Source organism: Armigeres subalbatus, chromosome 3, assembly GCF_024139115.2.
Source record: "Armigeres subalbatus isolate Guangzhou_Male chromosome 3, GZ_Asu_2, whole genome shotgun sequence".
Classification (NCBI taxonomy): Eukaryota; Metazoa; Arthropoda; class Insecta; order Diptera; family Culicidae; genus Armigeres; species Armigeres subalbatus.
The window spans coordinates 200,724,778-200,750,101 of NC_085141.1; the positions used below are offsets into that span (position 1 = coordinate 200,724,778).

At 40.7% G+C, this 25,324-nt stretch overlaps 1 protein-coding gene across 1 annotated transcript; it reads right to left on the reverse strand.

Annotated features, from left to right (window-relative positions):
• Positions 1-1,953: 1,953 nt before the first annotated feature.
• On the reverse strand, positions 1,954-25,176 carry LOC134223202 (uncharacterized). The gene is made up of 2 exons (XM_062702343.1): positions 25,169-25,176; positions 1,954-2,471 (listed from the first exon to the last, which is right to left on the reverse strand). The coding sequence occupies exon 2, from the start codon at positions 2,462-2,464 to the stop codon at positions 2,090-2,092; it is 375 nt and encodes a 124-aa protein (XP_062558327.1). The 5' UTR covers positions 2,465-2,471; positions 25,169-25,176; the 3' UTR covers positions 1,954-2,089.
• Positions 25,177-25,324: the final 148 nt, after the last annotated feature.

A 25,324-nucleotide genomic window follows, 5' to 3' on the forward strand; every position in this document is an offset into this window, starting at 1 on the left:
CTCTTAGTACGGAACAATATACAAATTATTGGGGACGTGCGCACAAACATTCAAATTTTAAATCTATTTAGATTTGCAACGCGCCAAACGCTACGTATGTAACGCAAGCAGTTGGCGCGAAGCAATAGAAAAAGACGATCACACAATTGAACGACAACTGCACGCACGCTTCTCTCCTTGGCTGAACCACGCTATGATGATGTGATGCGATCGAACATACTGCCCGCCAAAAACGAATGTTTTTCAATTCCCTTTTGTGGACGACTCATCTGCTGTGTCGTTCGATTCTTATTACTGCAGATAGCGCAATCAATTTGTGCTCACGAAAGTTGGTTTGGCTGATACAGGGCAGATGCAGGAATGTTCATTGTTGTGGTGATGGGCTTACGGAACGGATGAAGTATTTCGTTGATTCGGATGGATCAGCTGATTTACGGTTTGGTGATACGGCGGCTACGGCCAATCGAGTTTGATGCTGAGGCTCGATGATGATGCACGGGTCCGATGTTGACGCTAGGGTCCAGTAATGCGGCGCTTGGGCCAATGGGGTTTGACGCTGTGGTCCACGAAAATGACGCTGACGGTCCGGATGTGACCGCTAGAGTCCTGATATGAACGCTGGGGTCCGAGTGTGAACTTAGGGTCCGGGTGTGACCGCTGAAGTCCGGATGGCGCTGCGGCCGGGGAGGTTGACTCTGACGGTCCGGATGTGACCGCTGGGGTCCCAATGTGGACGCTGGGTCCAACTGTGGATGCTGGGTCCGGTTGTGACCGCTGGGATCCGAATGTGGACGCTGGGTCCAAAATGGCGCAACGACCGGGTGGGATGACGATCCCTGGGGACGGATGGTACGCTCCGCTCCCATAACAGCCCTGTGGCTTGGCACAGCGGCTTGGTGGCTTCTTCTTCTTCGGTGATTAGCAGTTCGGCTGAAACGGCAGGCTGGGATTGGGATGCACGGCATCCGACTAGGCAGCACGGGTTCGTTGGGACGTTCTCCAAAACGATGAGCCGAAGAAGAGATTCGATCCAGTGCCCCACTGATGTCAGCAGCTTCCTTCTCTTTGAAATCCAGAAATCCACTCCAGGCACCATCCTGGTCACGGCACCAATGTTTCGTCCAGGTTGGGACGCCCCACGTTGTGTTGTTTTTTAACAGTGTGGTTCTCCGGACGACGAATGAGAAAAACTACTGCTTCTGAACTGAGCTTCTAATTTATTGTCTCCGAGAGGCAGCGTGCCAGCTCGGAGGTTACTTTCAAGACACTGTATAATACATTGAATTCAGAGTCGCCTTTTATAGGCGACTCTTAGTACGGAACAATATACAAATTATTGGGGACGTGCGCACAAACATTCAAATTTTAAATCTATTTAGATTTGCAACGCGCCAAATGCTACGTATGTAACGCAAGCAGTTGGCGCGAAGCAATAGAAAAAGACGATCACACAATTGAACGACAACTGCACGCACGCTTCTCTCCTTGGCTGAACCACGCTATGATGATGTGATGCGATCGAACACTCTCTTTTAAAAAGTATAAGAGTCCAAAAACAAATTAAGCGAGACAGGTCATTCAGACGAAAAGGAAAGCGAAAGAGATAGCGCTTTAATCGGTTCCCATTCGTGGTTGATGAGAATCGTCGTTTGATCAAGTCGTGCAATTACTTCGGTAATTTCACGTACTTCCGGTCACGAAGCAATAAGTCCTCACTTATTCTGAGGGCTTCATGAACTTCTACTCGTCCATTCTGACCTGGACCGGGGAAGAGGCGAGAGTGCGTGATAATTGTTTAGTGTCGCGGTGTGTTTTATTGGGTAATTTATTAAAATGTGAGAAGTCTTCTAGATTAAATTAAAATGTTACTTTTTGTTCCTTCAGTGTAGCCAATAGTTCAATAACCTAAGCCAAAAGGTTACGTACGGTCAAGTTTGTGTGTGCGATTGTAAACAGGAAAGGTAATTAGTGAAATTGTTGTGTGGAGAATTTTTTTTGTTAAATGTGTCGAACAGCCGTTCGACGGCTTTTTATTTAGGAATCGCTTCTAGCGATCCACGCCCCAAACTCGGCACACCGCAACTACCAGCTAAACGCGACTCTCGACCCCACGCTTCAGCGTGCAGAAGTCCCGGCTTGAGGGGAAAGCCGGAAGGGAACTACTGTTCCGACAGAGTGGCCAACGCAAGTTTTTCTCTTCGCTACGACACGCAGCGAAACCAACGCCAAGCCATCGACGATCCCCGTCGTCGTTATCTGCGCCATCTTTCCCCGGCGCGAGCATCAGTACCAGTTCGGGACCAACCACCGTCTGGGAATTTCCGTTGCGCAGCAATTCCACGTTTTTGGACCAATTGTCGCCGTAGTCCACGAGTGAACTCCGCCATCGCCGCATTTGGCACGGTTGCCGCAATATCATCGTTTCCGTCGGCAGCCGCCGATAATTCTGCTTTACCATCAGCATTCGTCCGCTGCCGAACAAAGGGTACCGTGAGTAGAGAGCCAAAACAAATAACAATACGCATGCGTTAAACTCCACACACTAATCCCGAGCTCGAAGATCGACGATGGTCGATAGTAAAAGTTAGACGTCGATAGAAGCCAGAAATCCGCACACACACAGTAGGAAAAGCTAGATTAGGAAAGAAGAAGAGAAGAAGGAACACGAAACATGAATAAAACCTAGGTTAAACTAAAATTGAATAAAGCCCAAAAATGTTTTTTGTTTGTGTTATACTAAAGCTGTAGTTTGTAATGTGTTAGCGCTTTCCCTGTAACAGTTTTTTGTCTTCGAGATTTCTCACGTTCGCGTCGTTCTACCTAGTTGTTTTCTAATTAATTGCATATTATTCGGCAACTCGGCCGTACGAAAACCATTTTTTTGTTAAATATCTTGGCTGTGCATATGCACAGCATATGTTTCGAAATGGACAAATTGATATGAAATTTGCGAAAAAGAATCCACGTGTCTTGGAGGGACTCGAACCCTCAACCTCCTACTCTATAGATAGGCGTGATAACCCCTACACAACAAGACCACTTAAAGGTCACGTTTGCGGAAAAGCCATCAGAATCCGAGTACCAACCTCCACCGCGGTTAGCTCTCTTTTTTGCAAATTGAATATCTTTCGGATGCTTGATTTGTCCAATCTCCACATGTGCTTTACTATTGTATACCCACAGCCAAGCGAGTCCACATTGTTTATTAAACGAGAGGATCGTACTCCATGCCCCCCCAGTAACTGTCTGGGCAGGACGGTATAGAATGCGAATTCAATCGCACTCTGCTGTGCCAAAGGCTTGCTTGGCTAAAGCATTTGATGAGTTTGATTGCCTTAACGTAAGCGGTCGCGTGTACTCAGACGACTAATGACGGTGAAAGACCGACGCGTTAACGTTAATTGCATATTATTCGGCAACTCGGCCGTACGAAAACCATTTTTTTGTTAAATATCGTACGGCCGAGTTGCCGAATAATATGCAATTAATTGTAATCAAGTGTCGGTCATTCACCGTCATTAGTCGTCTGACATCGTCGTCGTCAACATCCGCACGGGAAGCGAAAATTGAGTAAGTAGGGTCGAAGTAGTTTGCCTTTACTCCCATGTTAAAAAAGTACCCAACGGAAAATTTATTTACCCAAATGTAAGTTTAATTCACTCAATTTCGACCTCAGGTATTAAAACTCAAAATTGGCTTCCCGTATTAAACTGGCGTCGTTAGATTGTTTGGCTCTTTTGTTTTTGACAACAAAAGAAAGAGTGGATGAAAGAGAAGAGAAAAAATAACTCAAAAGTATTTTGGGTACTTTTTTTCTTCCGTGTACGAACATATTTAAGGGGGAGATGTTGGGGCGAATGAAGCAGAGCTGGGAACACGGATTCATCGACTCCTCGCTTTAAGGCCACCTTACACCTCGGGAAAATTTTCCGCAGGATCCCCGAATGGGGCCGGGATTTTGATTTTCCGTGCCCAAATCCCGAAAACATCGCATATGCGAAAACACATGGGGAAAAAATCCGTGGACCAAATTCCCGAGGTGTGAGGCTACCTTTACCACTGGGCTCTCACATGATAGCTGGGCTGTCACGCGACTGATGCCACGTCAGCAGTAAAAATGAAATTTCCGCCTTTCCTCGTCAGATGTGCGTGTACGTTTGTTTTAATAAAGTTAGTTTTAATATTTGAAGCCGCGTACATTTAATTCGTGAAGAAAGTATTTGCGGCCACCTCAACGCGAATTCAACAATCGGGAATTCATTCTTCTTCGAGAAGTCATTTTGATTTCTTTGTAGGTTCAGCTTAACATTGCTTTTAATCTTCACCATGCAAAGATGCACAGGAAATGATTCAGAAATTTTAAGGAATTTTTCCAGAAAACTACCTTAAAATTTTCATTTAATTTTTTAAGGAATTCCTACTGGAAATGCTCCAAAAGTACAACCTTTACAAGTAAAACAAAAGTACATTTTTTTCGTTATTTCCACTTGTAAAGACATCGAAATTTCCTATGGAAATTCAATATTGGTGTTTCAGATGAACTTTTTTCTACTAAAAAATCTTAGGAATTTCCATCTTAGGAAATCTTCTTCTTCTTCTTCTTCTTCTTGGCATTACATCCCCACACTGGGACATAGCCGCCTCGCAGCTTAGTGTTCATTAAGCACTTACACAGCTATCAACCGCGAGGTTTCTAAGCCAGGTTACCATTTTTGCATTCGTATATCATGAGGCTAACACACGATGATACTTTTATGCCCAGGGAAGTCGAGACAATTTCCAATACGAAAATTACCTAGACCGGCACCGGGAATCGAACCCAGCCACCCTCAGCATGGTCTTGCTTTGTAGCCGCGCGTCTTACCACACGGCTAAGGAGGGTCCATCGGAAATATTTTGGCATATTCCGAATAATTTCTTTTGGAAATTAAAAAAAAACTACTGAAAATTTCTGAGAATTTCTTTTGGAAAATGAAAAAATTTCCATCGGAAATTGAGAAGAATTTCCTTTGAAGATTCTTTAAAGTTGCCCAGAATTTGAACAAAAAAAATCTTAAGAGATTCTGTAAAAAATAAGCTGGATTTTTTTCTAATTTATACTGGAAATTCTTCGGAATTCGATGTTTATTGGAGAGAAGCTTGCATTCAAAAAATCAACATGAAATTCTAAATAATGCTTTGTAAATTCATAAAAGGGCCTTAGAACTAAGGAGATTCCTGCGATATGAAAAAAAAGTGGCAGTGTTTTAGAAAAAACACCCCAATTCCTAAAACAATCTAGCTTGAGCTTGAGCTTGATTGACTCCTCGTAGTTGCTACTCCATTATGACCAGATCAGCTGTTCTTGCACAGGGAACCAACAGATGTTTGCTTGGGACTAGCACACATCTTCAATGTACAAGTACTGGTGATCTCATTTGTTAGGTCATACTGGCGCCTGCCACGTCAGAATGCAAGTCAATGTAGGGAAGGGGGAGGAAATGATGATGCAATCATTCGCCCACTGCAAGCCGAATATACCTCTGCACTTGCCACGAGTTCATGCGGAATTTGTTGGAATTTCTGGGTTAGGTTGGAGAGGCAGGGGTCCGTCTTGGTTAACGAGCTGCCCATGTGATAGATAGGAGAAGGTAACTGATGGAATTTCTAATTGGATGTAGGAAACGAGCTCTATAGTTCATTTCCAATTCTAGCAGATTACTGTTAGAATACTCAAGTTGAAGGTATAGGAATAGTAATGGAAACGGTATGGAAGTCCATTTCCAGTTCTAGCGATTGCTAGAACATAAGAAATAAAGAGAAAGATAAAAGTAGGAGAATGGAACGGACCTGGGATTGAACTCATGACCTCCTGCGTATGAGGCAGAAGCAGTAGCCATATGACTACCAAGCCCGCCTCGAATCAAGAGAGATCACGCACTGAACTGAATAATTTTATTGCCGGCCGCGCAATGCAGAACACAATAATTCGGCCGACCGCGCGATCGTTCTGCTGTCCGAAACATGAGAGATCACGCACAGAACTGATTAATTTTATTACCGGCCGCGCAATGCAGAACACAATAATTCGGCCGACCGCGCGATCGTTCTGCTGTCCGAAACAAGAGAGATCACGCACTGAACTGATTAATTTTATTACCGGCCGCGCAATGCAGAACACAATAATTCGGCCGACCGCACGATCGTTCTGCTGTCCGAAACATGAGAGATCACGCACAGAACTGATTAATTTTATTACCGGCCGCGCAATGCAGAACACAATAATTCGCGCGATCGTTCTGCTGTCCGAAACAAGAGAGATCACGCACTGAACTGATTAATTTTATTACCGGCCGCGCAATGCAGAACACAATAATTCGGCCGACCGCGCGATCGTTCTGCTGTCCGAAACAAGAGAGATCACGCACTGAACTGATTAATTTTATTACCGGCCGCGCAATCCACCCCAATTCCTAAAACAATCTAGGCTAAAAATTTGTAATAAGTCGAGTCAAATACGAGACACTGAAGGGGGTCTGGCAAATGACCACGATAAACCACATGGGGGGAGGGGGGTTGAAAATCTTCAAAAATATGACCACGTGGTTTCTGGATGGCCCCTTGGTTGATTCGATAGACCATTTTGCTCAAACTCCAGGGCAATTTGGAGATCTTATTACATTTCAAATACCTGGATTTGAGATGCAAGTGAAAGACAAATACTCAGAGGACATAATAGGGTTTATACTATGACAGAGGACATCATGGAAGCTTAATTTGATTCGATAGACCATTTTACTCAAACGTCAGGACAATTTGGAGATCTTACAACATCTCAAATGCCTGACTTTGAGACGCAAGAGAAAGATAAATACTTGGAGGATATAAATGGGTTGATACCGTGGCTGCGGGCATCATGGATGCCTTGGTTGATTTGATCGACCATTTTACTCAAACTTCAGGACCATTTGGAGATCTTACATCTCAAATGCCTGGATTTGAGACGCAAGCGAAAGACAAATATGTGGAATACATAATTGGGGTGATACCGCGGCAGAGGACATCATGGAAGACTTGGTTGATTCGATAGACTATTTTACTTAAACTCCAGGACAATTTGGAGATCTTACAACAATTAAAATGCCTGGATTTGAGATGCAAGTGGAAGATAAATACTTGGAGGACATAATTGGGTTGATACCGCGGCTGCGGGCTTCATGAAAGCCTTGGTAGATTCAATAGACCTCATACTCCAGGACCATTTCATTAAAACTCCAGGACAATTTGGAGATCCTACAACATCTCAAATACTCAGAGGATATAATTGGGTGGATACCGCGGCTGTGGACATCATGGAAGCCTTGGTTGATTCGGTAGACCATTTGATTCAAATTCCAGTAAAGTTTGGAGATCTTAGAACATCATAACTTTTTATCACACATGAATCGTATATAGTTTACATTTATTTTAACAAGTTCACAGTAGACAACATGCTTGAAAACATTTTCTGAAGCTTCATATATCCTGTAGTATGAAGCGGTTCCTAAAGGCATCGAATTATCATCGTTTGCATAGTAGGGATGCTCAAAATGTGTTCTTATGATCCAGGTGATGTCTTTTATGTGTTATTTCATCATTTCCATCATCACTATATGAATAGATATCATTTTTGGTAATGAAATATAAGTATATCTCCAAAATCGCATTTTTCTAAATCCGTTGCTTTACTCCCACAGCTCTAGTGAAAAATTGAACATCCCTAGATACAATGTTCTGCAATTTCCAGAAACTAGAAGAGATGGCTAAGAGGTTGGTGAAAAAACTGAGACAATCGGTTTAAAAACCACTGAGATATAGCCATTTGAAAATTTAGTAACAACGATTTTCTGAACAAATGAATCCTAGTGTTGAGGCCCATGTTTCATGGCCGTATAAAGCCACCGGAAGAATCAGAGTAGTATACAGCGCGAGTTTTGTTTTCGTTTGCAGACTACGGGACTTAAGCTGGTTACGAAGTCCGTTATAAGCGCTATTTGCAGCTGCAACACGCCTTTTCACCTCGCGGGTAACATCATTATCGCACGTCACTAATGTTCCAAGATACACAAATTCTTCTACCACTACAAATTTTTCACCATCCATTGGTAATATGTTTCTGAACTTATATTATAATGATTTCCTTAACTAACTAATTCTTAAATTTAATTCATGATTATATAAAACTGATTTTGGAGAAACTTTCAAACGGATCCGTAACATTGCTCGAACGTTTCGTCGATCGCCATTCGCCAGTGAAGAACTCAATGTTTCATAGAAAGGATGAAAAACGGTTTAGGGAACAATTACCTGTCAATACTTTGGCGTTCATCTATGTCATTCATTGCTTTCTTTCTTGATACTTTTTTTCTCCTCTATTTTCAGTTCTTGAGACTTATTGTACACTGGCCAGGTGTTTCGGGTGGGTGTAGTGAATTACAATTGATTTGTTAATTTATCATATTGTTACACATCCTGATCTTTTTATGGCATTGTACTTTATTTTTCATCTATCCCATCTTTCCTTAATCTTTATGCTGATTTAGGACTAAACATTATTCATTAATCTGAAACAGTTTTCCATTACAGGATGGTAATACCTGTACCATGTGATATAATCAAAATGTTAGCAACAAATAACCAGAGATTGTTGAGTTGTCTGCCTGTCATTGAATGTAATTGCCCACACTCGACTGCGGACGACATCAGTCACCATACAAAACTTGAGCCGCTTTCAAAAGTTTTTTTTTGGGCATCCACAACCTGCAACGAAATGCTATTAGAATTAAGATAGGCATTTTCGTCTCTCTCCATACTCTCGAAAACTAATAAAGGAGACACTTTTTTGCCAAACTCATTATTGCTTTTCTCACCGAAGAATAGACTACCGTGCAAATTTGTCGAAGTACCAAAACAAATGCTCACACGTCGAATTGTATAGAAATTAGCGAAAGCACAATCCCAAAACATCATTCTTGCACCTTTTTTCACACCCCAAAAGCTCTTTCTTGCAGTTGAGACGTCATCCGTATATGGAGAAACTGGTGGGAACATATTTTGGTGGGACAATATTTTCTGCATGGGAGTCGAACACGGCGCAAAATTTGCAATAATGCCGCCTACAAAGTGATATCCCAGATCATCTTCCGTCGTCTGTCACCATTAGTGAACGAGTTCGTGGGAAGTTATCAAGCCGGCTTCGCTGACGGCCGCTCGACAACGGACCAGATCTTTACTGTACGGCAAATCCTTCAAAAATGCCGTGAATACCAGGTCCCAACGCACCATCTGTTCGTTGATTTCAAGGCGGCATACGACAGTATAGACCGCGTAGAGCTATGGCAAATTATGGACGAGAACAGCTTTCCTGGGAAGCTTACCAGACTGATCAAAGCAACGGTGGATGGTGTGCAAAATTGTGTGAAGATTTCGGGCGAACACTCCAGTTCGTTCGAATCGCGCCGGGACTAAGACAAGGTGATGGACTTTCGTGCCTGTTGTTCAACATAAGGTGTCATGCGGAGAGCCGGGTGTAACAGCCGGGGTACGATTTTCAACAGATCCAGTCAATTTATTTGCTTCGCGGATGACATGGACATTGTCGGCCGAACATTTGCAAAGGTGGCAGAACTGTACACCCGCCTGAAACGTGAAGCAACAAAAGTTGGACTGGTGGTGAATGCGTTAAAGACAAAGTACATGCTTGTGGGCGGAGCCGAGCGCGACAGGGCCCGTCTGGGAAGCAGTGTTACGATAGACGGGGATACCTTCGAGGTGGTCGAGGAATTCGTCTACCTTGTAACTATCTCCTGTGACGTCCCTACGTCTATGGAGCGGACGTCCTTACGCCCTTAACCAGCTCACTTCAGATTTTATTTCAGGGTCGTTCTTCGATCTGCTCAGGGGACTCACATTACGAAGCGGACATAACACAGACAAAGTAAACAAGAAGAACATACATACTAAGGCTTTGTTGTTGTGTTTTGTTTTAGTGATTTTTATATTTTTTCATTTTTCTAAGTTAGGGTTAGTGTTTTAGAGTGTGTAAGTTAGTCGAATGTTGCGGCCGATCGGTTGGGGCCCATTGATGACATGAGGACATGTGACGAGGTTGCATCAGCTTTCATGAATGACTCACGTGCGTTGACATCTGGGGGGGCTTGCATTCGCTTGTATCCTACGTAGGTGGTTGACCTCCCTGGGGGGGGGGGGGTATTTGGTGCATCTCGAAATAATGGGCACCACGTTGGTACGATCCTCGGGTGACTTGACGGAATGATCATAGATCTTTTGGACAGTGATTTCAAGCCCAGCCACAGTGATGACACTGGCTTTGGTGGCAGTAAATAGTCGTCGGAGCACCATGCCATTAAACAATTCCAGTGTACATGTCCAGGAACATATCTCCGAGCTTTCTACCGAATGCCCCCGTGAAAACCGGTCACTTCCAAACTGCACCTTCACGTTGGATATCGGCGGAAAGGCGTTGAACAATAGGCCTACGGACGCCACGTGTTTACCCGGCAGCTTTAGAAGGCTCCCAAAGAATTCTGCCAACGAGCCATACGAATTCACGATTAACTAGTAGACGACTTTTTCAACTTTTTCCCTGCACATTAAACTATGGCCCGATTATGATTGGCCGCTTGAAATTCTTGCAATTTGATTTTTCTTCCGAAACCGTATTCGGTCTTCTCTATTCCAGAGCTCCTTCATTACTCATTACTCCCCCGTCGATCGTTTTTTTTTCATCTCCAATCCTCCCCATACCCCATCTCCTCGTCCACTCAACTCGTTTTTTCCCCTTCTCCTCATTTGTGCTTCGGTAATCATGTACCACCGGCTCCCGACATGGTGGTGCCTCCGTCGAATTTTCCAATTAGAGAGATGTTAGCCGATCAGGATTTACACGATTAATTAAATAATTTAAAATCTAATCAAACTACGTGCAATGTCTCACAATATTCTTTCTAGAGTTTTAAGTAGATAGTTAGTGAATAAGTAGTAGTTAAGTGATAGTAGCATAGTATCTGTGTGTCAAATTCGTTTTGTCAGATTGTTAACGTGAACGGTAACAACCTCGGATCCTTGCTAACGGCTGACAACAACGTTAGTCGTAAAATACGAAGGCGCATCATCTGTGGAAGTCGGGCCTACTACGGGCTCCAGAAGAAACTGCGGTCAAAAAGATTCGCCACCGCACCAAATGTGTCATGTACAAGACGCTGATAAGACCGGTAGTCCTCTACGGACATGAAACATGGACAATGCTCGAGGAGAACTTGCAAGCACTCGGAGTATTCGAGAGACGGGTGCTTAGGACCATCTTTGGCGGTGTGCAAGAAGACGGTGTGTGGCGGCGAAGAATGAACCATGAGCTCGCCCAACTCTACGGCGAACCCAGTATCCAGAAGGTAGCTAAAGCCGGAAGGGTACGATGGGCAGGACATGTTGCAAGAATGCTGGACAGTAACCCTGCAAAGATGGTGTTCGCTTCCGATCCGGCAGGTACGAGACGGCGTGGAGCGCAGCGAGCGAGATGGGCAGACCAGGTGCAGAACGACTTGGCGAGCGTGGGGCGTATCCGAGGATGGAGAGATGCGGCCTCGAACCGTGCATTGTGGCGTCAAATTGTTGATTCAGTGTTATCTGTTTAGATGTTAACTAAATAAATGAATGAAATGCGATGCGTACCAAACCGTAAGCTCAGGAGAAACGTTCTGCTATAGTGGAGTTTTAGAAAACGGTTAGTTACTTTCATTGGTTTTAGCCCCTACGACGATGGACGGAAATACCTGCCGCGACCCTAGCAGCTATTTCTCGGAGATTTCCATGGTCTCAGAAACCTTCCAAAGTGGCAATGAGAAGGCGGACTCGCTAGCAAAGTGTGCGCCCAACTTGAAGTTGAAGGTGAAGTTTATGATAGACAAACATCGAACAACGAGTTTTTCCCATTAGTCCGTCAGAGTACTCTTCAAAATTGGCAAAGATTTGGTCACACAATGAACTTGGACGGTTGCTATTTTCCATAGTTCCTAAAGTTTCTGTTCGAACGTGGTTCAGAGGTGAGGACTTAAGCCGAGGCTTCATTAGCACGAGGTCGAGGCTTATGTCCAATCACTATTCACTAAACACACATCTCTACTGAATAAACCTGCTCAATAGCAACCTATGTAGGTGTGGAGCCGGTTACGATCAACGTCAACGTCAAACGCCCGGATGAGCAGCTGAAATAAACTAAACCTAAATCCCTAACCCGTCCGTCCTGTATTAAGTAATTTTTAACCTCGAGTCGCCACGAGTATTATAGTATATGCCTCCTCCCAACTAACTGTTAAGATAAGATGATATACCATGTAAAATATCATACTTGAGAATTGCGGCTCCGCAAAGTGTCACACACGACTGAGCCTACCAAATAAATGAACTGGGTAAAAAGAAACCTCCCAGAAAATAGGTAGTATGTTGCTTTCCGCAACCACTACCAAGAAGACATATCCAGACGTGACATCAATGAATTTTGGTTTCAATAGCTCTTTTCATTGTACTTTCGACAAGGGCAGATAGTTCCTCGAATGAAAGTGATGCCATTGGTATTGCTTTATGGCATTCGCGTAGAAATGGCTCTACGCCGATGTTACAAAAAATAGTTAGTTTAATACTTTTGAATTCAGTTGGAATAAAGTTATGTAAAGAAAAGTGTACATGTTGGCACGTCAAAACTTTTGTAAATTTTTATTTATTGTTTAATCTTTATTGACAAAAATAGCTGTTTTCAAACGTTAAGTGTGAAACGAATGCATAATCGTTTCATGAACATCCCCAAGTTAGATTATATTTGCTGCTCGCTAGGCAGGCGTTACGATTATAGTGCTCGAATCAATAGGATGACGATGGGAGTAAATAGAATACGGGTGGAGATTAGAATCCACGATACCAATCATGTTTCATTACCAAGAAAATTTTGGAAGGAAAAACAAATTCAAGAAACTGGAAACCGGAAACTAAAAAGAAATCGTTCGGGCCTGGAGTGGAAATGAAAAGTCTTTCGATCTATCCCATTCAAACCGCCGAACTAGTCAGATCGTTAAGTGAAGTGAAGATTTTTCAGAGTGATTTTTGCCAAAGTAAATTGTGGAAAGAAAAGATATAGAGTAAAATAGTAATAGTGGATTTTTAAAGCTACTTTCAGATTCAATTCGAAGTAAAAATAAAAACAAAAATCGTGAGTCAAACCTCGCAAAAATTGTGCAAAAGTAAGAACCTCGCTATATTACTAGAATGTAGAACATTATTTTAAAAAAACTGGGGAAAGCTTGCCACCGCCAGTGCGAGTCGCCTAGACTCACGTCCCGGGAAGAAGGAAACCGTGGTAAACACCGTCTGATTTACCACCACCTCCCCACCCAAGAAGGAAGAACGCAACGCTATTCACGTTGATCTCTTCGCCACCCATCATTCGGGTCATCTCGCCTTCGAGAAGCGCCTTCGCTGCAGACGCTACATCAGCGCTAGGCGATTCCGAGCTACAAGCCCGAGAGCGGATAGATCACCACAACTCTCAGCCATCGATCAAGGCTACGGTGGCTTGCCCAACACAGGTACACGGCGTCAGATCCAGCTACATCGTTGATTCGTACGCGGTTGTTAAAGTGCCTCCTCTACGTAGGGGAGTTGAGCTGTAAGTACCGAAACCCTATAGGGTATACCCTATAGGTATACACTTTGTAGCACCAATACTTCGTCATACCACCGCTTAGAAAGATAGTGTTTAAACCTAAGAGAAAACAAAGATATTGTAGATCAACGAAATCGCCAGTATAGACCGTGACGTCACACCTAGGTATTTTCTTAAACTTAGATTGTTTTGATTGGCCACAAGCGAAACGAGAAATTAGAAATGTATATTGCATGCAACCGAATATAGCTACCGTTGAAATGAAAAATAGCTTTAAAATTCAAATCGTTTTTAATTAAAAATGGGATTCATTATACATTTTTAATTAGCTTCAATAGACTTAAAGATTGAGAATGAATAAATTAATACATATTTGGGCAAGAGCTAGAATACTGATTATTTTTAAAACTGAACTTTTAGAAGGAATGATGTTGTTGGGATTGACTTTTCTGGGACTGTTGATAAGCATTAGTAAGGGGATTCTGCATTGGGTTAGAAATTGAGTTAGCAGGGCAAACTAGTCGCGTGCTCTGGCAGATGACTGTAGTTGTCTGGCGCTTTAAGTCGGAGTTTACCAGCCCATCCAGGATCTGCCTTACAAAATGGCGCCCAACTTTTCAAAAGGTTCGACCCACTAGAATTTGATAATAAAATTTGATTGATAATTGGATTAACTGTTCCTTTGATTTTTATTGCAATTAAAATATTAGGTATAAGATTATAAAACTATTGATTCGAGCACAAAGAGTTAAGAATAATTGGATTTTTTCGCAAATGATAAGTTTTTTTTTCGGGTTTAGGTGATAGGGAAATAAGATTGGTTGAGAATATATATATATATATATATATATATATATATATATATATATATATATATATATATATATATATATTATACAGGGTGTTTGTTTCCTGAGTGTGCATATTTTGGGGGCAGCTAGGGCACTCCTAGACATGAAAAAGTGCCCATGGAACATGGGTCCGGAAATCACTGCTAAGTGAGTTATTCAGATTTCTATGTTTTTATTTAAGCTAAAAGTTTCTTAATGTAACTCATTAATCTTTAGTCGTAGTAACTGGTTTAGTACACAGAACGAAAGCCTGAAGTCTCAGCTTTTTGAGTTTCTTTGACCTTATGTTGATTAAATTACAATTAAGTACAATAATTTTGCAAACTATCAAAAAAGTGTCAGAAATAACTTGCTTTTTCAGGTTATTTAGTGTTTTCTTATTTTTCCATTCAATGTTATGAGAAACTTTCTTCTGCAAAACATTCCTATGTTTCATCTTTACCAAAGTGTCCTTTGGTTCAACTCTGCCGATTTGTAGTTTTGTCATAATCATCAATTAAAAATTGTTCAAAAATTCATCGAACGCCAAATTTCATCGCTATGTTTTCAGTGAAACGTTGATTGGCAACCCTATCCATTCAGGCGTTCGTTCTAAGCACGTGGTATGATCGTGCACACAGATGATGGATGCTATTCATGCCGTACAGAAAGGAGGATAAAAACAATGATCAGCTGGTAGAATAACGGGAGTGCATTGCAATGAGTGCGAAAATGATTTTGTAACCATTCATTCTTGTAATGTAATTTGAAGAACGTAAGCGTTGTGTTACAAAACTGTGAACCTAATTTGCTAGATAAACTTATTTATTCGGATACATACTATGGCCTTCTTTGAAAAATGTTTATTTCGTAAGGAATTAGCTGTCCAAAATTTTGATTTCGTCCAAATCGCAAAGTGCCTTTAAAAATAAAATTTACGAATATACGAATATATATTAAAAATAAAAATACGAACACCACACTTAGCAAAGCATACCACATCCTCATGTATGAGCTCGAATACTACTGAATGAAGAGCCCACTCCAGAGCCAAACACCTAAACTAAACCCGAAACTATTCGTTTGGTTACATCGGACATCCTTCTCTTCATACTTTGCGATTTGGACGAAATCAAAATTTTGGACAGCTAATTCCTTGCGAAATAAACATTTTTCAAAGAAGGCCATAGTATGTATCCGAATAAATAAGTTTATCTTGCAAATTAGGTTCACAGTTTTGTAACACAACGCTTACGTTCTTCAAATTACATTACAAGAATGAATGGTTACAAAATCATTTTCGCACTCATTGCAATGCACTCCCGTTATTCTACCAGCTGATCATTGTTTTTTATCCTCCTTTCTGTACGGCATGAATAGCATCCATCATTTGTGTGCACACGATCATACCACGTGCTTAGAACGAACGCCCGAATGGATAGGGTTGCCAATCAACGTTTCACAGAAAACATAGCGATGAAATTTGGCGTTCGATGAATTTTTTGAACAATTTTAAATTGATGATTATGACAAAACTACAAATCGGACAGAGTTGAACCAAAGGACACTTTGGTAAAGATGAAGCATAGGAATGTTTTGTAGAAGAAAGTTTCTCATAACATTGAATGGAAAAATAAGAAAAACACTAAATAACCTGAAAAAGCAAGTTATTTCTGACACTTTTTGATAGTTTGCAAAATTATTGTACTTAATTGTAATTTAATCAACATAAGGTCAAAGAAACTCAAAAAGCTGAGACTTCAGGCTTTCGTTCTGTGTACTAAACCAGTTACTACGACTAAAGATTAATGAGTTACATTAAGAAACTTTTTAGCTTAAATAAAAACATAGAAATCTGAATAACTCACTTAGCAGTGATTTCCGGACCCATGTTCCATGGGCACTTTTTCATGTCTAGGGGTGCCCTAGCTGCCCCCAAAATATGCACACTCAGGAAACAAACATCCTGTATATATATATATATATATATATATATATATATATATATATATATATATATATAAGTTACGGACGTAAATGCAACCAGAGTCAAATTGCTGGAACGGCAACTGTTAGCGTCCAACTCTAAGCTAGCCACATTGGACCGGACGTAACCGGAGACCAACACCTTGCACATTCCGCACCGGTGTTATTGGAGCCGCGACCGACGCCCATGATTGATGGTTCTTGCCAGTATCAGCATAAAGTATTCCCCAGCTAGGTTCCATAATAATTAGTTAACAATAAAATTCATTCGTATTTCTTCACTCGAGCAGACAGGTCGATTGTTTAGTTTTTTTAAAAAACGTATCTCGAACGACCAAAAACATAAGTGGCGCAGCCGGTAGGATCCGGTAGTTTTCGGTTGTGATAAGTGTAAAGTGAAATCGCCCGCCAACTGGAAGAACGTGGGAATAACGTCACCGACAGGAGGCATCTTCGACGGATTATTGAAGATTCGAGACGATATCCAGCACTCATCAAGCGAAAGCCTGCGGATCAACTTAATCAACCTATCCCCCTCGCGACGGTTCATCGCGGAAAACTAACTGTAAGTAAACGAATCTATCAACAACATTATCGATTAATAGTGATAATAAGTGAAACAGTGAAAGTGAATTAACAATAAATCCCTAAAATTGTTAGATAAAATATTTGTGAATATTAAGTGAATGATTACAAGGAGAATGTCTGAGGAAATTTCACAACAAATTGAGGCTCTTACAGCCCAAATTGAGCAACAGAGACTACAAATTGAAGCTCTATCATCCCGTCCCCGTTCAAATTATGAAAGTGAAGTAGAGTCTAGAGTAAGATTGCCTTCCAATCCTACTTCCTCATTTAACCCATCTAGAGTGCCAGATGCAATCAAACTAATTGTCCCATATAAAGGAGATAAAAATCATTAGCCACCTGGATCGCTTCCGTTGAAGAAAAAACTCGATCACGCAAAGCAATTATGTCCATCAGCAGCAGATGTCACTATGGTGTTACCTCTTTGGACAAGTATTATTAGGGACAAGATAACAGAGGAGGCCAGTGAAGCTCTTGAAGCGCGACACACCCCTTGCGATTGGAATATTATCAAAAAAGTACTTATCGAGTACTTTGGTGATAAACGAGATCTTTCTAGTCTTGTAACCCAGATTTGCTATTTAAAACAAGGCAACAAGAATATAACGACCTTTTATAACGAATGCCGTGAATTATTATCGGATATTGTTGCAAAGCTAGCCTTAGATCCTGACTTGAACAGAAATATTCAAACCCTTTCTCGCAGTTATGAAGACATGATCCTCAATTCATTTATTGATGGCCTCGTCGAGCCATATTCCACACTCGTTAGAACTACATGCCCTACTACTCTTCTGTTAGCTTATCAACGTGCGCTTGATCAATTTAACGCTGCTCAGCGCAAGAGAGAAAATTTCCAAAACTTCAGTTTCTTCCGAATAACACTAACAGAGCCCCGCCTCAGCAAAGTGGAAATTTCAATAGATACCAAAATAATTTTAGGGCTCAACCAAATTACAACCCGAATTATCGCCCATACTATCAAAATAATTTCAAACCTCAAAATCAGAACCAGCATAGCGGTCAATTGCAGAACGCAATTAAATTCGAACCCCAATCTTCCTCAAACTTCAGACAGAACAACCCACCCCAAGGCAACATGAGAATTAATTGTCACGAAGATCAACATGAGTCCGACCAAACTTTCCCATATTGCACTAATTCCGATCAGTACACAGATGAGCCATATGAAGATCCTGTTGAATATCATGACGACTCAAATTTTCAACCAGGCCCAGATGCGGAAACCAAAACGTAAATAATTTTCTTCCCTACATCGTTGTGCAAGTACAAACGAAGCAGCTAAAATTCCTCATTGACACAGGTGCCAACAGGAATTATATTGATCCAGCCAAAGTTTTGCCAAATGAAATTTTTGAGTGTAAACCTACATGTGTGAACAATATTAATGGTTCATATGAAATTAATCAAAAAGTAAGGTTGACCATTTTCCAAAATAAACCTGCATTAGATTTCCAATTATTCAAATTCCACTCCTTTTCGATGGCCTTATAGGATATGAGTCCCTTAAGAGTCTCGGAGTAGAAATATTGACTTCCACTAATACATTAAAATTTCCGGAATATTCCATTCAAATGTTACGAAAATATCCTGACTCCTTTTCGATATCTCTCAATGCTCACGAAGAAGTTCCCGTAGTTTTGAATACAAAAGTTAGTCATGGAGATTTTTACATCGAATACCCTCTTCCCCTAACACAAGATGTGATGATTGTACCAGGTCTGTATAGGGCTGACCATAATAAAGCCCACATTTTATTGAAAAACTGTTGCAATTTCACCGTGAAATGCAACCCAAACTGTTTAATTCCCTCTGAATTGAATAATTTTGAAGAACGTAAATTGAACACAACGTCTAAAAATGAATGCCGCTTTGATCCCGCTCCAATTAACCCGAAATTGAGAAATCAACTTCGTATCGATCATCTTAATGGAGAAGAAAGGGATAAACTTCTAAATCTTATTTCTAAATATCAGGACGTTTTCTTCATTAAAGGCAATGACTTGACCTTCACTAACGCAATCAAGCACAAAATTGAAACCAGGGATGAAATCCCTACCCATGCGAAGAGCTATCGGTACCCCTATTGCCATAAGCAAGAGGTACAAGATCAAATAAACGAAATGTTAGCTCAAGGCATTATACGGCCTAGCACATCCCCTTGGTGCTCACCAATTTGGGTTGTCCCAAAAAAGGCGGATGCCTCAGGCAAACAAAAATGGCGTTTAGTTGTCGATTATCGTAAACTAAACGATAAGACAATAGACGACAGATACCCGCTACCAAATATCACTGAGATTTTGGACAAACTTGGTAGGTGTCAGTACTTCACGACGCTGGACCTCACCTCGGGTTTCCATCAGGTAGAAGTTCATCCTGATGATGTGTCAAAAACGGCGTTTAGCGTTGAACATGGATTATACGAATACCTTCGCATGCCGTTTGGGTTAAAGAACGCGCCTGCAACATTTCAGCGCGTCATGGATAATGTTTTACGAAATTTATTAGGCAAATGTTGTCTTGTGTACATGGACGACATAATTGTCTTTTCAACTTCTCTGCAAGAGCACATTGAAAACTTAAATAAAGTTTTCCTAGCTCTCAAGAATGTTAACGAAAATTCAACTCGATAAGAGTGAATTCCTAAAGAAAGAAGTAGCATTTCTTGGTCACATTGTCACCGACCAAGGTGTGAAACCAAATCCTGATAAAATCAATGCCATTCTTAAATGGCCTATTCCAAAAATCAAACCGAACTAAAAGGGTTTTAGGAATTCTTGGCTACTACAGGCGGTTTGTCCCTGATTTCGCCAAAATCACGAAACCATTAACCGCCCAACTACGCAAAGGAGAATCCGTAGAGCACACGCCTTTGTTTATGAAAACCTTTGAAACCTGCAAAAGTCTACTGACTCATAGTAACATTTGCAGTATCCCGACTTCGATAAGCCATTCGTTTTAACTACGGATGCGAGCAATTTCGCCCTAGGGCGGTGCTATCGCAGGGACCTATCGGAGCGGATAGACCCATAGCTTACGCCTCGAGAACATTGACCAAGTCCGAAGAGAATTATTCGGCCATTGAAAAGGAATTGTTGGCCATTGTATGGGCAACTCGATACTTCCGCCTGTATCTCTTTGGTAAGAAGTTCACACTCTATACTGACCACCAGCCTTTAACATATGCCCTAAATTTAAAAACCCCAAACACAAAACTCGTAAAATGGAGACTTCAGTTATCCGAATACGATTTTGAAATAAAACACCAGCCAGGGAGACAAAATGTCGTGGCAGATGCTTTGTCTAGAATACCTGAAATAAATGTAAACGAAGAATCATCCGATTCAAGTTCAATTCATTCGGCAGATACTGACGTGTAAGAATTACTCGAATGCACCGAACGTCCCATTACCTTCTTTCGGTATCAGATTATGTTGAAAATCGGCACTGCAGGTTCTTAAACCTATTGCCAAATCTGTCCGGGAGTTCATAGACGAATAATTACCAAACTAAATTTTGGAGTTCCATTAATGATTCGAATCTTCCGGGAATGCATGGACCCATCAAAACAAAATTGCATACTTTGCCCGAAAGCTTGATTCCAACTATCCAAATTGTCTATAAAAATTACTTTAGTAGACATAAAATCTTCAAGATCAAGATATCGCAGAAAATGTTAACAGATGTAACTAATATTCAAGAGCAAGATTCGCTCATAGAACAAACCCATGAAACCTCACATCGAGGCATCAAAGAAAATTACGCCGAAATGATTAGACGTTATTATTTCCCTAACCTTAAGACTAAGATTAGGAAATTTATTATCTTATGCCAAATTTGCAATAAGGCCAAGTACGAGAGGAAACCGTATAAGATAAAACATGGCGAAACTCCATCCCTAAAAACCATTGGATATCATCCATATCGATGTTTTCATTTCGCAACCCTACTTATTTTTGTCGGTAGTCGACAAATTAACTAGATTTGGAAGCCTCATCCCCATAAAATCTAGAGCTATTCCGGATATCAGAAAAGCTATACTGAAATACTTTGCCTTGTATGGAACTCCTCAGCTAATAGTTTCAGATAACGAACCGGCTATAAAGTCCATTGAACTAAGAGGCATACTCGCAGATTTGAACGTCCAACATTATTTTACTCCCGTTGATCGTAGTGAAACCAATGGCATCGTAGAACGCTTCCATTCTACAATAGCCGAAATATTTAAATGTAATAAACATAGGTACCCGAATGTCACTGTCAAAGAAATGTTCCTTATTTCCTGTACTCTTTACAGCAATAGCATACATTCAGCTACCAACATGAAACCACGAGAGATATTCTACGGGATAAAAGACGACGAAGAAAGGCCATTGGATCGTGAGAGAATGTTAGAAGCTCGGAATAAAATCTATGACGAAGCTGTGCACCAAATCTCACAAATCCAACGTAACCAAAATGCTCAAAGAAACCAAATTCGAGAAAACCCCCCACCTCTGGATGTAGGTCAACTGGCGTTCACCAAACGACACGGAGTAAAAAACAAGAGACAGGATAACTTCACCCCGTCGTAGTCCCCGAGGACGGGCAACAGACGTTCCTTGATGAAAATCAAAGGAAGTTACATAAAGAAGCCCTTCGTCGAATCAGAGAATAGGAATAATTCAAGTGAAAGGCTAACTATATACAATACTGTAAGAATATTCCTTTACGCAGAACGTACTGCTTGGACATATCCCAGCACTTGCTCAACTTTTCCAAGCATTACAAATCGCAATAACTCCTAAACCAGATAGTCGACCTGCTAGCACTAATCCAATTAAACCCTATCACTATACAAATTCCATTCTAAATAATCCATCTTTGCTTTAAGCTATCGTACTAAACCAGAATAAATTTAGTTATTTTCACTAATAAAAGTTTTTCTAATTTTAGGACAACATTATGAAGGCTACCACGCTCATCATTTTCGCCGTTATCATCTCTTCATCTACAGCAAGATCCTCCCCTAGCATCCAAATAACCGATCTCCAACGAAATCCTGGTTTATTAACACTAGACATTGGGAAAACCTTTGTAAAAATTGGGAAGCATCAAATTTACCACACAATTGACTTGAAACGATACGAACAAATTCTTGCAAAGCTCGAAATTATCCTTCAAGGAATCAAAAGTTTTGAAAATTATACAGATATAACCAAAATGCTTGAGTCAAAATTTAGCAATACTCAAACTCTGTTTCACAACCTAATGCCAAGACATAGAAACAGACGAGGATTGTTCAATTTTCTCAGTTCTACTCCAAAACAAATTACAGGCAATCTGGACGATAATGATCTAATAAAAATTTCGGAGAATATCAGAAAGTTAGAGTCCAATAACGAAATTTTGATAAACGAAAATAACGAACAAGTCCAAATCAATAGCCAACTTCAAGATAGGATGAATAGAATTATCAGACAGTTAGAAAAGGACCATGATCAAATCAAACGAAGTCTAATAGATTCACGAACTAGTTCAGGTGTAGCGAAAAATTTGATAATTCTACAAGACATTCTAAAACCAATATTTTAATTGATAATGCAAATGATCACTTTAGAACCATTTTTGAAATAGTACAGCTAGCCAAATTAAGAGTTATTTCCAAAGATATTTTGACTCCTGATGAATTAAAATTATAATACAACAATTTGAAACCCAAAAGCTTAACGTAGAAACCGTAGATCAAATGTACGAATTCCTTGAAATAAGCAGCTTCCATAATGAAACTAAGATTATTTTGTAATTGAAATTCCCTCGCTCGAAACTCTTGCCTATAAAACTCTCTTACTAGAACCTTTGATAATTAAAGATAGGACGCTGAAGGTACCGGCAACCATAGCAATCATCAACGATTTCAATCTCTACTTCATCAACAAACCCTGCCAGGAAATAGGACGCAACCACATCTGTAGCTTGGAAAACCTTCAAAACTCGACAAACGATGGCTGTTTCTCAATGCTTCTCAACGGGAAACCAACAAACTGCTCATTTAAGGAAGTAAGCCAAGTATCGGTGGTAAAACCATTAACCCCAAATCATTTGGTCGTCAAGCAAATCAAAAACCAAGAGATCATTACTTCTTGTGGAATACATAACAGAACTCTAACTGGCACATTTTTAATAGAATACCATAACTGTACTATCTATATCGATGGGTTGGAATTCACCAACAAAGAATGGTATAAAACAGGTCAGTTATCAATCGTTCCACTGGACGGTTTGGACATCCAAATTAAAGACCTAGAGCCTGAGATGAGTTTCGAAAAAATCCACATCAACAATAGACATCATCTGGATTCTCTAAGAAAAACCATGAATTCTGTCGTACTAACGTCAATGTCTTTATCAGGCGTCAGCCTGCTTGCCATTATAATCGCCATTTTATTTTATATGAGCAGAAAAATTTTCCATGAGAAGCAACGTGCCAAACCAACCGGAAACGAGGACGTTTCGGACTTCAAGGAGGGGCCAGTTACGGACGTAAATGCAACCAGAGTCAAATTGCTGGAACGGCAACTGTTGGCGTCCAACTCTAAGCTAGCCACATTGGACCGGACGTAACCGGAGACCAACACCTTGCACATTCCGCACCGGTGTTATTGGAGCCGCGACCGACGCCCATGATTGATGGTTCTTGCCAGTATCAGCATAAAGTATTCCCCAGCTAGGTTCCATAATAATTAGTTAACAATAAAATTCATTCGTATTTCTTCACTCGAGCAGACAGGTCGATTGTTTAGTTTTTTTAAAAAACGTATCTCGAACGACCAAAAACATAAGTTATATATATATATATATATATATTTTTTTTTTTTTTATTTATCTCATCTTTTCTAGAATAAATAATTTAAAATTGAATTCCAGTTCCATTATCAATTGCTAAACACCAGCAAAAAGGTATCGTCTGTACTACAATAAAAAAATAAAAAAATAATAATTGAATTTGAACATGGCGAGATCGATCAACACGAGCATGATTAATGCTTTTGATTTAAGTGAAGAAGAACTAGACTATGAACTCAGAATCAGGAAAATCTTAGAGACGGAACCAGAATTGCAAAAAAGAGAACGCTTGAGGAGTGCTTTCAAGGAAGAAATTCAGAAACCAGTTGAACTGACGAAAAAAACTTATTTTATGAATGATTGGCCACACTCTACGTAGGGGCGGAAACGAAATCTGTAAACAAGCATTAGACTGGAACCCAGCGAGACATCGCAGCAGAGGCAGACCCAGAGGCTCATGGCGGCGAAGCCTCAATAAAGAAGTAAAAGAAGTCGACGGAAATCTAACCTGGCGACAGGTTAAAGCGATAGCCGGGCAACGCTCAGGTTGGAGATCTTTCAAGTCGGCCCTTTGCACCACCGGAGGTGTACAGGATCCATAATTGGCCGCTCGTTTGCAGGAAATTGGAGGAAATTGAAACAGGATTAAAGGAAGATATACACATTAGGTGGATATCACAACTGAGACACTGGAAAGAGCGGGTGTACAGATCAAAAGTGGTAGATTTGGCTAGTTGTGATTTGAAGCTAGTTTGTGGGCGTGCGTAGTAGCACGGACCCCTCCCAGAAGTAATGCCGAAAAGTCTGTTCCGGGGAGACTCAGGGTCTGTGAACAGGGTGGTTTTAGCGGGTCGGCAGTAGTTAAACCCCGTTCGCCGGTAGCCCACCGGTGTATGGATGCAGATTCCCACCCACTGGAAAAAAAAAAGATTTGGCACAAGAGGAACAAAAGGTTGAAGCACTTGCAACCATTAACAGACTCATGAAAATTTACAAGGAAACTGCGAAAAGGTTAATGAATTTCAGTGACGCAAAAGAAAACAGTAATGAGGAATGGATGAACGCATCGAATCAAAAATTTAAAATAAAAGCAAAAACAAAAGAGCAAAGAAAATTTGATGATCAAGTAAAATTTCATAGCAGTTTAGCAAATAAAAACAAGATGTTACCAGACACTAAATCTGGTAAAGAAAAAGGCAAAACTATCAGACTTACCAAAACTTACCAAATATTGAAAAGCTTCATATTTATAAACCATCTGAGGAAGTAGAGAATAGAAACTACAAAGAACACCGTAGGACAGATTACAGAAATATGGGAGCAATTCCAAAACACACAAGAGTGGACAGCTTTGTTGTGTCACCCACATCAAATACATAAG